This window comes from Photinus pyralis, unplaced genomic scaffold (assembly GCF_008802855.1).
Source record: "Photinus pyralis isolate 1611_PpyrPB1 unplaced genomic scaffold, Ppyr1.3 Ppyr1.4_LG1, whole genome shotgun sequence".
Taxonomy (NCBI): domain Eukaryota; kingdom Metazoa; phylum Arthropoda; class Insecta; order Coleoptera; family Lampyridae; genus Photinus; species Photinus pyralis.
The window spans coordinates 50,728,138-50,746,830 of NW_022170249.1; the positions used below are offsets into that span (position 1 = coordinate 50,728,138).

The 18,693-nt window shown below is 35.9% G+C and overlaps 1 protein-coding gene across 3 annotated transcripts in view; it reads right to left on the reverse strand.

Annotated features, from left to right (window-relative positions):
* The window catches only part of LOC116177615 (hemicentin-2), a 155,973-nt gene that overhangs the window by 100,326 nt on the left and 36,954 nt on the right, over positions 1-18,693 (reverse strand). For 2 of the 3 annotated variants that reach the window (XM_031496629.1, XM_031496634.1), the window contains exons 3-8: positions 14,893-15,107; positions 14,645-14,755; positions 14,389-14,595; positions 13,652-13,803; positions 2,800-2,944; positions 980-1,107 (exon numbers count right to left, since the gene is read on the reverse strand). In XM_031496629.1, the coding sequence (XP_031352489.1) occupies positions 980-1,107; positions 2,800-2,944; positions 13,652-13,803; positions 14,389-14,595; positions 14,645-14,755; positions 14,893-15,107 (958 nt within the window). Of the gene's footprint in view, positions 1-979; positions 1,108-2,799; positions 2,945-13,651; positions 13,804-14,388; positions 14,596-14,644; positions 14,756-14,892; positions 15,108-18,693 lie in introns of those variants that run through there. The other variant, XM_031496641.1, reaches the window with a different exon arrangement.

Genomic DNA, 18,693 nt, shown 5'->3' on the forward strand with positions numbered 1-18,693 from the left:
GCATTTTTCGCTGAACGAATGTGAACGAATAATGAGAGATCAAACAATAAAATCGGCTTGGATCTGCCTCCAACAAGTTTCTTTTTATCTTCCTCCTCTTCGACAGCATTCCACAATCCTCCATCTGGTAGTATGCCTGCACGACAACCTTCCCCAGTTCTCACGTCCTTTTAATCTATTTGTGCCCAATTAGAAAGAGCCATTCTTGATATTGTCGCAGCGACTAATTCATTTTTAGTAAAAGGGCGTAGACCCATAACCAAGTGTTCAGTATCACTGGTTTTGTAATTTTTCCCTCTATCGAGTGACATAATAATCCAATATGGTGTCCATAAGAAATAAGAAAGTTGTGATTTACTTGAAGCCCGCTAGTGGTTAGTTAAAATTATTTTTTGGTATCTTTGGAAATAAGCGAACGCCAGCGCATTCGGTTTTTGGTTCATACCTTCGCTATTTGTAGAGATACACGAAAGTTTGAATGGTAAAATTAATTAGCATAGCATCCTGCATAACTTTGTCCATTTAAGCAACTTTGTGTCTGTCATGGTCACGAGATCTCTATACTAAAAATGAAAAAAAACTCACCCTGTATATTGGGGCTTAATTTCGATGCATAAGCTAGCAATTCTTTTGTTGGGAATGTCGTATATAGATAGAAGAGAAACAGTATAACTTGGTATGTAACTTGATAAAAGTACAAGAAATTGATCACGTGGTCGGTAAACTTAGAACGAATGCAGTGCACATGCTATAAATGATTGAATTACGTGTTTAACCTGATTATCGATTTATTACCTGCTATTACTCTCTAATTCGAAAAGTTGCCAAGAAGAACTTGTAAATTCACATTTTCTGCAGAATTGCATTCAAATAATACCCAGACTCTTGCAATTAAGCAAAGGAAAGCGAATTCAATTCCGTTTGTACAACAAAGAGATCGCATGAAAAGAATTTTCGTATTCAATTTGAATGTACTTACGTCGTGGTACCAATTATAACCGTGTGGGTCGGGACGGGCCACAGTTTCGCACTTAAATACTACATTAGCTCCTTCCTTAACTGGAGACGTCAACCCCGTGTCGGACTTTACCGCTACCTTGGGAGGATCTGAAACAATTACCGCCAATTAATAAGTATTAGTATTCCCTTACAGATTGTATTAACGTAAATTTATTTCGTAGGAGTCACCGACATGGTTTACGTAGATTTATAAATGAAATTTTGTACGAATACAGCTGGAAAAGCAGAAGTAGGTATGCTAACGTCGCGATGTCTTCAACAAAGCTCTTGCTTTTTCTTTTTCAGTAAACCTGCACGGAATTGAAGATGATTCTCGTTTTAGAAACGGGACTACAGAAATTCGGCAGTTTGTATTCCGATCACTAAGGCTGTACCAGTTTCGTATCTCTTTAGGACAAGGTTAAAAGAAAATCACGCAAGGGTAGGATCACTTTCTAAATAAATATGCTTTTTCGCCCATTTCTAAGCGCAAAATTACTGTTATAAAGTAAAATATATAGCGCAAGCGGACAAAAAAGAAGTCAGGATTAACATCTAACCAGCTTTATTTCTAGTAGATGTTGAAACATTGACCTTTCTTTTATCCACTTTGGAAATTCGGACAGCGGCTTTCATTTCTTTTGCACCCGGTTAAAGTAACATCAAAACCTTTGTAAAGATGGTGTTAGAGCTAATCCCGAAGCAATGAACGTTTTCCAGTACGTGATCCTACCATTTCTAGAGCTTATTAGATGACAATGTGAGGCATTTACATAGAAATTCGACCTGACTTGCACATTATTGTTTGCGCTACCAAGAAATACATTAAACAAAGCAACAAAAATATTCACCCCTTTACGTAAATACGTTCATGTAAATGTATTAGGTTGTAAATTATGCAAATGTGATACCCCGTAAACACTCGGTTTTCCTATATTTCCTTGCTCCCAAATATAGTTTTCTGTTCTGAACAATCAATGAAATTATAAATAATGTATAACTTTGTTAACAATGAATACGGTTTCCCTTTAAAGGCTCCAAAATCGCATAAAAGCCCTACGGGAAATGATTGCCACAGTGTACGTTACATTAATTTAGATGCTTCCAAAATACAAGCAATATATCTCAATATCACAGACAATTTGGCTAACGATTGGGATACTGAGAAGGTATCAACTGAACTGTACATAAAACCCCTCAATATTAAATTACAGCAATTACAGGTTTTCGTGCAACGTTTGAATTTTAAATATCTTTTTCAGTTTCCCGTTTTTGCTCTACAAGAATCTGGGAACGGGTGTTTGAATAATATTAAAACGAGCAGCGCAATCAAAATATAAATATACGCAAACCTTACACAGATAAAACGGAATTGGTCGGACCATGTCGGACCTTTCTTAAAACAACCGACGTGCAGTAAACAATAATTGAAATTTTAGGAACGATACCCTTGGCCGTAGCTCAGCCTATGCGGTTAAACCGGATCTTGTGACAAATGTTAGGTCAGTCTGTGTCCTGGACTTTGCAACCACAGCTAACTGGATTAAGGGAGGTATACGTTACGATGCTCTTAGTTGGGGTTTTGTGCATGACGAGTTTATTAAATGAATTACAGAATTAACTAACTACGATATCGTTGTCGTTAGTTAATTTATTCAATACGCCGAATAAACAAAAAACAATTTCAACCTCCCGAAACTCGAAATTGTTGAGGATTCCTTTCAAACGCCAATAAACGTTAGGCCGTGTACATGTCTGAGCTAAGCTAACCAAACAGGTGGCGTAATAAGGCACACTTACATGCAACATGTATCTGTCTCCGGTCCTCAGTAGATCCCCCGGGATACCGTGGATTGTCTGCACGACAAACGAGATATTTTCCATCGTCCTCTGCTTCAACATTCAACGTTAGTAGACTGGTCGTAAACGAATCCGTCACTTCCTCCTTCAATCAAATAAGACGTTTATTTACACATTTTCCGTTTTTTTTTGTTTGAGAAAATTAAAGAGCTTTTTAATTTTAAGCATTATTATCATTTCATGCTGGTTAAGAGTTTTGTGTTCTTATATTAGGTAAAAAACGAAAACCGCCTCTAAATAAAAATTTAACAAAAAATTCGTTGTCTTACAAAGAACATTTCGATGTTTTGAGACGAAAAAATGTGTTTTACAATTATGCCATTGTTAAACATTGTGACTGCTTATTTTTTCACAATAACACTACGGAGTTTACCACTGTGATCATCTTACGATTTCAATGAAAACCGCGGAAATCATTTGTTTACACCATGTGTCCGCGCGACAATGTAATCTGGCGTTTTAAATAAAGGTTTTGATTTGTAATATGTTGTAATATAATTATGGAAGTAGGGGGAAATTTAATAGTATGTGATATACCATCCCAACGTGATATTCGATATTTAAAAGAGGAAGCAGTAGAGAACTTACTAAACTTGTTCCCTCCGTATAACAGACCCGATTGTTACGCTTTACATGCGGAGCTTGAACTTTTATTTATAATCTGCAAACAAAATGATGTAGAATATTTTCAAAATCTCATCTTGGGTCTATACAATCATTCCATCATTGACCAATAGAAACAAAGGTTTATTATGCGTCGCTAACCAACAAAACCGTACCTTTGTTTCTATTGGTTGTGGTATGTCAACACCGCATTACCTCCCCTAATGTCAAATGAAAGGCTGAATGCGTTAATGCTTTTACATTTTGAAATGGACATCGTAGATGAACTTCAGATCAAAGATATCATCAATTCCTGGAATGCAATGAAACCTCGAAAAATAACAGTGCGCGTAAAATAAGATTGTACCTCATATGAATCGAACTTTGACAGCGCATAGCGGCCATCTTGCTAAAGCGATAGCTGTCAAATTTGGCATGAATACATATTTAGCCCTGTCATTTCACCATGGAACGCTACACGCTTCAACAATGCGTAGAAATGGTTAAAATTGATTATCGAAATCAGTGCTCCGTTCGCCTAACGTTCCGTGCGTTCCGTCCAATTTATGACGTTCATGGCCGTCCTCCAGAACCCACAATTCACTGTTTAATAAAAAATTTAAGACAACAATTTCAGAATTAAAAGATGCCGATGTCGATGCCTTCGTTTCTGCAGCTGAAAATGTTTTTTATGCAGCTTTAACGCAAGCGAATTGTTTAATTGAACCGGAAAATCCAATCGATGCGGAGGTCAAACCAAACGTATGTAATCGATACTTTCGATCAATTTACTTTTCAACATTAATGCCGCGCCGCGAATCTCTACCCAATTTTAGTGGTACTTTTACAGAGTACAAAGCATTTATGGAACAATTTCGTGTCCATTGTAAATCAGAAAAATATTACGCCCAGTCAAATTTAATTTACTGAAAAAGGGCCATACTATTCGTGCATAAAAACTTTTTCATTACCACCTGAAATAACGTCTATTGTGCCTGAAACTCAATTTAAACAAGCTGTCAAACGATACCTGATCTCTATGTCATTGTATAAATTAGTTGACTACTATAATTAGTTAATGTTTCTGTTTTATGTATTGACAATGCCGATGTTCATTATTTTTTCTATGAATTATGATGGCAAAATATTATTATTATTATTATTAAATCTTGCCTATCAAGGATGCCGATAATTTCATTGATGGTTATGATTATGAAGTTGCTTTAAGTGTGTTAAAAGATCGGGTTCGTGAAGTTGTAGTGTCGACTTAAGGAATTACGTTCCAAGTATCTCATCTTTGTGCTAATTTGTGCTGCCAATTTAAAATTTTGTATTCATCAGATTAATGAGTAATTCATCGTTTTCTGATGACACTCAAACTTCACGCTATAGTATCAACATCGATATTTTCATAATTTTCTTTCACTATAATTTTGTGCTAATTTTGCTAATTTAAAATTTTGTGCTCATTTAGTCTGGAAGTTGATTTATATTGCTTTGAGTAGTATTGCTATATAGCAATACATTTTGTAGGGAAATCTCTCCCGTAAGACTAAATAAATAAATAAATAACTGATTAGGTAAGTATAGGTTTTATCTGTACTACGTTTGCTTGTAAGGTGGTTTATTTGAATTTCTTTCGCAAGTACTCCTTACTAATGTTACTATTATCTTACAATCAGTGTGGTATGAGGAACCATTATACTCAGTTTTGCATTAAGGGTCTTGCATCGACAGGAAATGCATTTACGCACTAGAGAGTGTGGCTTCCCCAGATATTCCTTGGGCGTCAGCTGCTGAGGCATTTTTTTATGTATCACAAGGTAAGTTCAAAGTTTGTAAGTGTAGTTTTTATTTCATTTTGTTTATAGAAGAGCTTCCAGAGGAGAATACTGAGATTATATATTTATTTATTTATTTATTTAGAAGATTCCACCACTACACCATTGGTGTGTATAATTTGATACTTATTAAAGCAGTGTTGATTACTGTGTTTGTGATTTTTAGCCTAAGAAGCCCTGGAACTTAAAACGCAAGAGAACAGTGACCTCTGACGAAAAACAAACCTATTAATAAAACCATTACCTGCAACTATGATAATCACTTTCTAAGAAATTGCTATTTTTTGCAAGGATTAGTTAAATCGAATTTATATAAATTCAAATCCTTTTCGAGAGATTTTTGCGACATTATAATTCTTTTGAAAAAATAAAGTCCTCTATGTCGATAAAGTAGAAATCTAGAAATTTGAATTGTCAATTTATTTTTTAAAACTTCTGGTTTGGGTAATCTTTCTGTGTAGTTTCACACAAAAATGTCTGCTGAAGAGAATCAATATACAGCATGGTCAAGTCATGCCTTTACATTAAACAGAATGTAGACATATCGAAGTACCCGAATCTAATAGCATTTCTGAAAAGAGCTGCAGAACGTCATACGCCAAAGAAATCGAAAATTCTTGACGAAGAACAAGTTTTAAAATCCTAAGAGATGCGCCTGATTCAACTTATTCACTAATGAAGGTAATGAATCGCTATTTTTATATACATTTTAAAGGACCACAGGTAGTATTAATTCGCTCCCAGAAAGTTTACCGAAAACAGTTTACCGAAATGGCAATATACCGAAAGAACAATACGTCGAATTTTAATTGACCGAAAACAGTTTTACCGAAAGGAAAGTCTACCGAATGTTAACATAACCTTCGAGGAGGAAATGTGTCCCCCGAAAGATGTTTTTTTTTTAAATTCGCCATCCTCAACCAAACGATCTACGCCCAATTTGCAAACTGTTGACAGTTCAGGTGGTCCTAGCCAGTTCATAATTTTGCAATGTCTGTTCATCCGCCTGTGTGTCCGTTAGCACGATATCTCGAAAACGAATGGTCCGATTACAATAAAATTTTGCAGGTGGATTCTTTATCAAAGTTGTAGATCGGAGTTCGTGAATTGGCAATGTAGGTAAAAAAAAATGAAGGCCACGATCTTACTGATGGTTGGGTCCAAACTTCAAACGCGAATTGCGACTGAACGAGTCGTCGGAATTTGTTAATGTACTATTATATTAAACAGGAAAGGTCCAAGATGACATTGCTGATACAATTATTACATTAATACTATCAATAATTAATACTATTGTTTCTAACAACTTTTCCTTCACACCTTACCAAGACTTAGGACAATATTAGCTAATTATCTCCTAAACGGTAAATTAATGTGGAAGTAAAGTGTGATTCGGTAAAACTGCTTTTCGGTAAATTGAAATTCGACGTATTGTTCTTTCGGTATATTGCCAGTTCGGTGAATTGTTTTTCGGTAAACTGTTTTCGGTAAACTTTCCTAGACCCGTATTAATTAAGGGTATTTCCGGAGCATGTCGCAGAGAAGAACTGTGCAAAATGTTAATACATTACATCAATGTTAAAGATGACATAATAATCGTTTCCGTACCTGAAACAAAAACTGGTTTTAAAAGAGAATTTGTGGTAATAAAGGGTGAATGGCTCGAGAGTGTTAAGCAATACGTGAAAATAAGATCCTTGATAAAAACCTCAAATGAACGGTTGTTTTTAGTTTGAGTAATACAGTTAGTAATGAAAGCACTCTTGGAGTTTCTGGTGTTTCCATTGGTTCTTGCACTAACTTTTGCGAAGAAGCTGAGGGAGCAATAATATTATTACCTTTCCGCACCGTTAATTAACTAATCAGCATTTTTAGTTTCCCTATAGTAAGTAAAACCAGGATTAGAACGGGTTTTAGCAGCGAGAATGACACGCTTATCGGTTACTGCGGCGTGCAGCCGGAGATAACACACATCGCCGTGATAGATACCAGAGGTCATTTAGGCATAGGTGTTAATTGGAAATCCGAATTCTGAACTGCCACCGCGACCCTTTAGGTAAGTGTAATTAATTTGCGACTAATTAAATGGGTTGCAGAAAACCGAAATAGCCGGCAATATACCGAAAGAACAATACGTCGAATAATTAATTGACCGAAAAACAGTTTTACCGAAAGGAAAGTCTACCGAATGTTAACATAACCATCGAGGAGGAAATGTGCTCGCCCGAAAAGATGTTTTTTTTTTAAATTCGCCATCCTCAACCAAACGATCTTACGCCCAATTTGCAAACTGTTGACAGTTCAGGTGGTCCTAGCCAGTTCATAATTTTGCAATGTCTGTTCATCCGCCTGTCTGTCCGTTAGCACGATATCTCGAAAACGAATGGTCCGATTACAATAAAATTTTGCAGGTGGATTCTTTATCAAAGTTGTAGATCGGAGTTCGTGAATTGGCAATGTAGGTAAAAAAAAATGAAGGCCACGATCTTACTGATGGTTGGGTCCAAACTTCAAACGCGAATTGCGACTGAACGAGTCGTCGGAATTTGTTAATGTACTATTATATTAAACAGGAAAGGTCCAAGATGACATTGCTGATACAATTATTACATTAATACTATCAATAATTAATACTATTGTTTCTAACAACTTTTCCTTCACACCTTACCAAGACTTAGGACAATATTAGCTAATTATCTCCTAAACGGTAAATTAATGTGGAAGTAAAGTGTGATTCGGTAAAACTGCTTTTCGGTAAATTGAAATTCGACGTATTGTTCTTTCGGTATATTGCCAGTTCGGTGAATTGTTTTTCGGTAAACTGTTTTCGGTAAACTTTCCTAGACCCGTATTAATTAAGGGTATTTCCGGAGCATGTCGCAGAGAAGAACTGTGCAAAATGTTAATACATTACATCAATGTTAAAGATGACATAATAATCGTTTCCGTACCTGAAACAAAAACTGGTTTTAAAAGAGAATTTGTGGTAATAAAGGGTGAATGGCTCGAGAGTGTTAAGCAATACGTGAAAATAAGATCCTTGATAAAAACCTCAAATGAACGGTTGTTTTTAGTTTGAGTAATACAGTTAGTAATGAAAGCACTCTTGGAGTTTCTGGTGTTTCCATTGGTTCTTGCACTAACTTTTGCGAAGAAGCTGAGGGAGCAATAATATTATTACCTTTCCGCACCGTTAATTAACTAATCAGCATTTTTAGTTTCCCTATAGTAAGTAAAACCAGGATTAGAACGGGTTTTAGCAGCGAGAATGACACGCTTATCGGTTACTGCGGCGTGCAGCCGGAGATAACACACATCGCCGTGATAGATACCAGAGGTCATTTAGGCATAGGTGTTAATTGGAAATCCGAATTCTGAACTGCCACCGCGACCCTTTAGGTAAGTGTAATTAATTTGCGACTAATTAAATGGGTTGCAGAAAACAATAGCCGAATGCATCAAGGTTGATATCGTTGGATGCGCGCTTAATTCCTTAGCCGATTGAGATGTCGCTCAGATGTTTAGGACCGTAGGGGTTTTCAGAATTAATTAAAAATGAATATTTTATTTTCAATGTTATCTTGAATGGACTGGCGCGGGTTGGTAAAACCCGTCCCGAAACCGCCGGAGTTTATCAAAAGGCAAATGCTCATTTTAGAGGTAATAATAATAATAATAATAATAATAATAATAATAGTCATTTATTGGATAACGTACAGAGAAACAATACATAATTCTAGTGAATATTAAACTCATTTTATTATACGTTATACCAAAAGGGCGAAGTTCAGATATGTAGTACAAACTACACTCTGTTCTACCACTTAACCCTTTTAATAATTTATTGTGCTAAGTCAGATAATGGCAAATAATTATTCAACATAGAACCTAGTGAATGTACTTATCCGAATATGGAAAGAAAAAAAAAATGACAGTGATAATATTTTTTTTTTTTTAACACAGAATAAAACTGAAAATACCGAAACTGAAAATAAAAAATAAAATTAAACATATTATCTCAAGTGTGTTTGTTGCTGCTCAAGAAGTTTTAATCTAAGGTTTTCTCTGAAGCGTTTTTGGGAACAGGAGTGTAAATGACAGGAAAGGGAGTTGTAGATTTTCGGGACATTGTAGCTAAAAGACCTTTGATAAAGGACAGTTTGATGTTTAGGAATTGATATAAGGTGCTTTGTTCTAGTATTAAGATTATGTAAATTATGTCTAAATTGAATTTTTTCGTACAGATAGGGAGGAAATTTATTGGAAATAATTTTATGAATAAAACATGCGTGGTTTAGCTTTCTACGATTGGACATATTGAGCCACTTAATTTCGACCAATTTATGCGATATTCTATTGTATTTTCTCAGGCCAAATATTAGCCGAAGACAGGAATTTTGCACACGCTGAACTCTTCCGACGTCAAAGGCATCCAAACATGGGCCATATACATTGTCGCAGTAAGTAAATTGAGACAAAACTAGAGATTCGCATAGCATAATCTTAAGTTTACGGTTTAAAACATGCCTATTGTTAAATATAGTTTTTAACTTTAAGTATGCTATGCGTAAAAGTTCCGACACATGCTTCTTAAATCGTAATGTACTGTCAATTGTCAAGCCCAGGTTTTTGACGCTATCAACATTCGGAAGGAGCGACTCCCCAATTTTTACATTAAGCTGTGGCGCATTCACGTTACGTGCTTTAGTTCTACCAAACAACATCACGAAGCTTTTGTGCGAATTTATTTTTAGCCCGTGCCTCTCCGAAACAACTATCAAATTTTCTAGATCTGCATTCACATTGGTACATGCCTTTTCTAATGCGTGTGCCGGAAATTCGTAAAATAATTGCGTGTCGTCAGCATATAGGTGATACCCACAGTGTTGCAGTACACTCACCATATCCAAGGTGTAGATAATGTATAGAAGAGGCCCTAGAATAGATCCCTGAGGGACACCAAGTACCACCGGACGGGTGTCAGAGGCATCGCCATCCAGCATAACATATTGACTTCGGCCCGATATATAGTTATTAATTAAACTAGATGCGCTGCCACTAAAACCTATGTGCTTTAAAATAGCTATAAGTATATTGTGTGAAATCCTGTCAAAAGCTTTTGAGTAATCCAAAAGAACAAGTACAGCCAGGTTGTTGTTATCAATGGCTCTCATAATGGCATCAGTAATATACGCAAGGGCGGTATTGCAACTATATCCGGGCCTGAAACCAGACTGCATTCGTGGAAGTATATTTTCATAGTCCAAATAAGTTCTTATTTGAGACGCCATAATCTTTTCTACTACCTTGGACAGGCAAGGTAAGATGCTTATTGGACGGATGTCTTTAAATTCTCTAGGATCGTTTATCTTGGCTAATGGTATAACTTTGGCGACTTTCCAGCAATTAGGAAAAATGCCATCAACTAAACAGGAATTCACAATATGCGTAATAATGGGAGCCAAGTAAGGTAAGCATAACTTCCACATACACAGACTAATACCATCCCATCCGACGGAATTACTCTTAAGATTTAAGAACGTTTTTAAAACATCTACTTCAGTAACGAGACTAAAATTAAATTGAGTGGATGATGTTCTGAAAGCATTACTTGTATAATATTGAATAAGTGCGTTTTCATCAGATGTAACCGTCTCAGCTAAATTTATAAAAAAATCATTAATTTTATTTGCATCCCGAAGTTCATTGGGAAGTTCACGTTTGTGTGAGGAACTGATGCCAAGTTGCTTTAATTTTTTCCATCCGTTAAATATCAAGTTTTCCTGAATACCGATTACCTAGGGCAATTGTAATCGTCTACGATATCGCCGTCCCGACCAGAGGCAGGGCTCCGCATCCCTGTGGTGGCGCTCGAGGATCCTGACCGACACCGCCGATCAATCAGGAGTATCTTATTTATTTTGTTAATTATTATTCCTTTCCTTCCATTAAATTTTCCGACTTATTTTATTCTAAGACTTTGGTTTTTTTAAGCCACCGCGGATTTATGAAATTTTCTCAACTGTCACAAAACATGAACACAAATATTAAAAAATATGTCTACACTAGTAAATACACTACACTATTAATGTAAATAACGACTAACACAACATACAAAACGTTATAGTGTTTAGAATGGCAATACAACAAAAAAAACGAATAAGCTAAGGGTACGGGGGTAAATGCTAAAACTAAGGGAATTCTTCCATATGTCCCCATAATAACTATCTAAATGAAGGTGTTTTTAAAACTTCGTTGTTTCAGTTTACCAGAATTGCAAATTACACCCGATGGTTCGTTTTGAAATGAGTCCTGTAGGTATCGTTACGGCATTTGACATTGTTTTTTTTGAATATATTTTTTTATTGTAGTCAGTTTGGCGTAGCGATTTAAGACTAGGACTCTAACCTCACAGGTTGTGAGTTCGAATCCCACAACGTGCCAGTTTTTAGTGGTACAGCCCATCTCCATCTACCATGCTTCGGAGGGTCTCGAATTTTGGAGACCAAGGTTCAGTCTCGTCTTGTGTCGTCTCGACGAGACAAGACTAACCATCAGTCTCGACGAGACTCTCGTTTGGTCTAGAAGTTTTTTTTTTGTATTTATCTGTACTTTTTTTTTGTAAATTTTAATCAAGAAAATCCATTAAAGTAGCACGAATTCTAATTGTTTACATAAACCGTTCCTGACCTTACCGATTTAGGGCCTAATTACCATAGTTCTTATACAACTGTAATTTTTCGTAAATCCAGGAAGCCTTCGGACAATTGATTTATTAAACCTGTACCCTCAATAGCAGTATACCTGCTTACTCAAATAATGGTAATTGTCTACGCGGGAAAAACAAGATTTGATAGGATGTCGCGGATTCCTTTCTATTAAAAGCCCTTAATGCTTTTCATTGTATTTTCACAAGTTTATGGCATTACATCGTTTCTAGGTATATCTCAATTTAGAACAGTGATTACAACCGGGTATCTCGTTTTTGATTGGTAGTTCGTTCTGGTCGCCATATTGGGGGTAAAATGCTATATAACTCTCGCCAGGAAAGATTGCCGGTCACAGCACACCTTGTGTCGATCTACAATCTATGTTTTTCTTAAGATGCGAGCGAATTCCGGAATAGGATCGTGCCAATGTTGAACGAAAAGTCTTTTTGTCAACATTGACACGATACTATCCCGGAAGTCGCTCACATCTTTAGAAAAACATAGATTGTAGACCGGGATATAGTGTTCTCTGACCGGCAATCTTTCCTGGCGAGAGGTTTAGGTACTTTAGTATCAGTGTACACTTTTTTGTGTTCTTGCGAAATTCTGTGAATAAATGCGCTGCTTAAGGTAAAATGTACATATGACATTATCCAAATACAGTTACTGACTGTAGGTATAGGTACTTACATATTTACCGCGTAGTTAGGACCATAAAAGTAAGATTTTACAAAATAACTAATCTTCAAGTATTTAAGTAACAAAGATTTTAGTGAGACTTTCCTACCTAGTTACATTATCAGATACATTTTATGAAAGCTAAAATTGTTTCGTTCACGCACAAGTTTGAAAGAATACTAGGATACCGTAATTAATGCTAAATCAATTAATGCCTTGCTATTTTCAAGCCGATTTCACGCTTTATAGTCATGTTGTACGTAAAAAAATCAGTTTTCATACGTTCATGGGGTTAAGTCGCTTCTATTCCATCTTTTCAAGCAACGTAATTATACATCATTCACACAAAAATTTAATTAATTAAATCTCGCGTCCGGAAGAGTGCGGCTTCAATAAAAATATACAGTCATGGTTACGATAACAGTATAAACTCCGCTCAAGTCCTAACGTTCGTGCTTCTGTAATATCCCCTCAATAGAAGTCGAAAAAAAGGCAGCTATAAAATCCGGATTATTAAATTTGTTAGTAAAAAAGGCAAAAAGTTAAAAGTTTGCAGGAAAAATTATGTAGCAGAAAAACTGATGTACCACAATTTCCGGTAGATATTTTTAAAACATCGCAGGAAGTTTGCCTTCAACACGCGGAGACTTTTAGTATGTTAAATGACACATTTCCAAATGAACTATAGGGATGTAGACTTTTAAGATGACTAACTTTTATTTCTGTTTCAGTTCAATTAATGTAATGAGTCGATAACCCAAAATTTTGACAGGCTATTCGTATTCATCACGGCACCAATACTTTTCCGATGTAGCTCAATTTATATCGTTAAAACTCCCTTCGAGCGGTAAGTAATTAATTTGCTGCGGTTCTTTTCTGCACTTATTTTCTTCGTTATTTTATTAAAGGCTAAAGTTTCCTTATGTTATAGATACTAATGCAAAAATAAAAATTACTTACTGTCAAGGTAGAGCTTTTAATAGGTTTACCACCAAGAAACCACGAAAGCTTGGCAGGAGGCGAGGAGCCTGAAGTTTCGCAACGTATCGTATGCACCTTGTTGACAGAAAGAAGATCGTTAGGCGAAACGATCTTTACCTTGTTGGGTTTCACTGCAAAATTATAAAAAGGATTAAAATTTAATTTTAGCCATCGGCGTTTATATGGAAGGGCTACGTTTTTGTCGGTTTTTATTGTGTGCGCGTTTAAATCGGATTCAATCCGCTAAACATTCCTTTCGTTGTTTATAGCACGACTATCCAGCAGGGAGCAGTTTAAGGGAATAATTTATTTTTATAGTGGTTGTTGAGTTTAGGTTAAAATCAACTGACGGCCCTAATTTGTTCTTCCTATAAATTACTCTTTGTAAGTTATTTTGCGCAAATAAAAACTTATATATCACCCGCAGTCTCTACAAGCTCTTCCATTATTTACATTACGTATCTTTCCAAGATTAAATTTCGTTTCAATATTCGGAGTACACATTACAAAATCCTGCATTTATATCAATTTAAATCCAGTAAAATTAATTCATAAATCATATGTGACAGAAATTTCAATAACGCTACGATAAATCTCAAATAACTTTACAACAAAGCAAAATTGGATAAAACTGTAAACAATTTGCGTTAAAATATGATTCATTTGCCCTAGTAAATACTATTGTGACAGTTTTGTTAGTCCGTATGCGCACTTACGGTAGACTTTTAGGGAGATTTTTCGTACGATATCGCCGGCAAGATGAGACGAGGATGCCTTACACTCCAGGTAGGTTCCGTAAAAGTTTCGAGGTAAGCGGGATATTACCAAGTCATTAACAATTTTGTACGATTCTAATGAAGAGTCAATAACACCATCCAAAACAGTTCCATTATGCCACCAACTTACTGACGGACGCGGTCGACCTACAAATTTTAAAAATTAACATAAACTAAGTGTGAACTCGAGCTTTACCTCCATTTACTTGACAGGATAGAAACAGTTCACGTCCCTCTAAAAAAGGTCCCGCATCTGAGTTAACCTCTTTACCCTCAACGTCAAAGACTTTCGGCTGAGATGGCTGCACTGTAAGAGAATAGGTAAACAATAAAGAAGTTTAGTAAAAAATCTCTTTAAAATGCAAATTTTTGTTTTGTACGCTAAACAATAACTGTTGTGATTCAAATATCGATTTTAAAAGTAAAATGAGTTAAAACTCTGACCTACTAAAGTTAGGTTAACTTTAAAGTTGCGTGTTGGCGAGTTAATGAAATCGACGCGACATCGAAACACCCCTTCATCTTCCGCGTTGATTTTCTGAATTCTGAGGCGAGCTTTAGCCGGTTCTTCGTCGATTATAAAATAGGAGCGGGAACCGAGCTCGTCGGTCATTGCTAAATGCGATGCTTCACTTAACGGACCCCCTCTTGCGTCCAAGCTGTAATTAAAATAATCGGTTACACACTACATAATCGATAGAAACTCTGCTAACGTAGCACACATTAGTGATCATTGCAAAGGTAAGCAAAAGAAAGTTGTAGAAACTTCATGAAGTAAACCGTATTTGAGGTGAAATCAAGCGGAAAAAAGGACAGACTATTTCCCCAAAGATGATACTACCTTGTTAGTGGACATTAAAGAAACTTCTTGAAGTCGCTTTGGTGACAGGAACTCTAAAAATACCTTCCTTCCCTTTTCACAGTTCTATTCTAGAATACGGGATTAAAGGAGTAACATAGGATAAAGCTCACACAACATTCTTATTCAGTTACTCAGTTACATAAAATACTATTTTAATCTAAATTCCTTTCCTTTTTTACAAGTGGGGAAAATGACAACTTTGCCACACACATACAATTTCGAGATGACGAACAGCTACTTAAATCAAAATTATACAAACGCGGCGTTGTAGAAGCGCAATTAGCGACGCTTTTCAATCGGCAGATGCTCAAATTGTTTGTTTTCCTTGTCTGGTAACACGTATACAAACCGACGTAAGTTTATCTAACATCGATATGCGAACCAATTTTTTATTTTATAGACAGTAAAATTTTGAATGAAAGTAGTGAATTGGCGCGTTCTAAAATGCGCTCAACATATTTTCATTCGCCAGAAATAAGAGTACATTATTTATTATTATATTATCCATCGCGTCTGCCTAGCTGGAACATATCCTTTTATAATTCCGTACACATATGAAGCATTTTAATAAACGGTGTACAATTACGAAACGAAGAATTATTTGATTAGAACAGTTTTTATAGACATATTTGACTAAGCATAAAGTATTTGAAATTCAAGTGATCACCCTGTATTTAGATAAATGTGACTAATGTTATTCCCATGTAAATTTTTTATGTTGGACATCCACTTTGACTATATGGTGGTAACTAAGGCCACCATTGGAGATGAGTTTGTAAAGTCCCTTTACTATATACAATTCGAGACAAACGTAACAAACTATAAAAACTTTACATTAAGCTGAAAGAGTTCGGGAGATTAATTTGAGTTCTCTAGGCCGAGAAGCGAGAATGCAAACAGTATAGGGTGGTTGCGTTTGTTTGTTTTAAGGAAAATATCAACGTGATAACAGATTACGCCGCTTGATTCCACATTCCAAGGAACAAAATGGTATTGCTGGACTGCCGAATTTGGAAATTTCATTCCGACTATTTGGATAAGTATAATTAGCCGTAATTAGGTGAATGGGTTACAGCGGAAAACCTCCGATTTACGCAATGTCCTACGTGAGTGTCAACATGCTCAAATGAACATTTAGATAAATAGAAAATGCACTATGAAATAGGAGCTTTTTACTTTTGGATTTTCGCAGCTACGCCTTGTATGTAGTACCGAAATTTTGAGCTTTACCGTAAATTTACGTTTGCTACCGTACCGCATTATTAAATCATCAGATTTTTCTTTTGGTATTTTAACCGTATTTAAATCTTTTTGCCTTTTGCATTAAGATACCGCATTGTATTCATTACAATTGTCGAATTTTTGTGCTACCGCTCCGTTAATTTCAAGGTAAGCTATTTGTTACTTTCCGTTTCACTATTTATACGGCTTTCTGCCGATTTCGTGGATTTGTGTTTTATTGCTTTCACTTCCGCTAGGAAGTTTGTCGTAATTTTGTTTTAGTTTTTCCGAAATGACCGCCGCCATTTTCTGAACCCGCTCGATTCCTGGAGCTGTCGTTTCTCCGGTTGAGTTTACACCTGAGGCTTCCCAGACCGACCCGCAAGACCGCTGCTGCCGCCGACCTTGACCAGGCGCGAGGCCGTTCACTTGGTGGCACTTGAGTCTGTCCGTTTGTATATTTATTTTTCTTTGAATTAAATTGAAAGTATTATTCCGCTATGGATTTTTTTTATTTAAAAGGCTCACCGGCGGTGCGCGAACCCCAAGTTCGTCGCATTTCAACGCATAGCCCCACACTTTCTCTTTTCTTCCTCTAACTGCATTTTTGTGTATTTCACACTCCACTCCATAGCTTTCTCATCTTTACCAACAAACGAGAACGACCTACTTTACTGTAGGTATGGATTTTTTTAATTCATTCGTTTTTGGGACTACGAGAGATTCTGTATAAAATTCCCAAAGGAGAACCATGTAGTAAGTGGCCGCGGTAAAAGATTCGTTCCGAAATTCACCAGAGTGAAAGTTGGTATTTTTTCGGCCAAATCATATATATTTTGAGTGATATGACTACGAATAAAAATACCATAAAATTCGATTCATATTCAAGCCTTTATTTCGGATATTGGTTTGATTACCACGAATTTTATTGTGGAAAAAACTAACTCCTCTAATTTATTGAATTAAGATTAAGATCATCAGAACCAGCAATTAACAAGACAGCATCTGAATTCAACAAAAAGAAGTCCGCGTAACCTCTTAAGACTACAAGTGTAAGTAAGTGACATTTTTTTTATTGTCATCTGTTTGATGAACGTTAAAATTGTTTCGGTTAGATTTCATTTACGTAGTATTCGGGAAAGATGGGGTTTAATTAGATTTAAGGATTGTTACTGATTTTAAATTTGGTGACGTGTGTTTACGAACCCAATAAATTTAGAGTCTCTAATTTGGGCAAGCCGAGTGTTTGTGGAACTAAATGCGATTTTGTTTGTAAATCTAGCTTTTGTGGCATTTTGAAGTCATTCTCATCAACGATTAGTGGAGTGACTTATTTATTAACGATCCTTGAGATCGTTTACAATTTTGTATTGTCTGTCTGTCCGTGTGCACGATAACTTTGTTTAGAAACGTCCCTTTGAAAATTGATACACATGTTCTGAAGGGTATAAGAAAGGTCGCTATTGTTTTTCAGCTGCACAGACCTACTCCTTACTAATCATCCCTTTAATATAACACGTGATTTATAACATCAAGTCTAAAATTGTAATTGTCATAATTACGTCTTCTCCTGTTTGTTTTTCCCCCTCAATAACGAAATCGTAATCCTGCTCTTAATGCAAAAATATGGGGTATGATATTTTTAGATGCTCGATATACACGCATGCGGAGAAAACAACGCCTAAAATACAGAAAAACCAACAGAATGAGATTTTATCTATGTTTCATAAAAACGAAAAGATTAACGTTTCTTGGAAACAAGATATTTAATAATCCGTCAGCTACGAAACACATAAAAATGTTTAATGTTTTACACGAAATATTAATTTTAGGTAGTCGAGTATATTTACACGTTACGTGAAAAATCCCTTCACACGAGCCACACGAATTTTATGTTTCCTATTTGATTGCCTAAGCTTTATTTTCCGTTTTTAGGAATGTTAAAATTTATTGCTAAAGGTATCGAATAACGTTCGTTTGGTTGCCGTATTGATTAATTTTTTATTTCTCTCATTTCAGTAACACGTGTGCAGATTTTAAATTTTCAAGTTTATTTAGCGTTTCTGGAAACCCTAAGATCCCTTCTTTTTTGTGTTTCTTTTGTATTCAGACCGTAAATACTCTTAAATCGAACTTGGCGAACAGGAGCAACAAATGTTTGC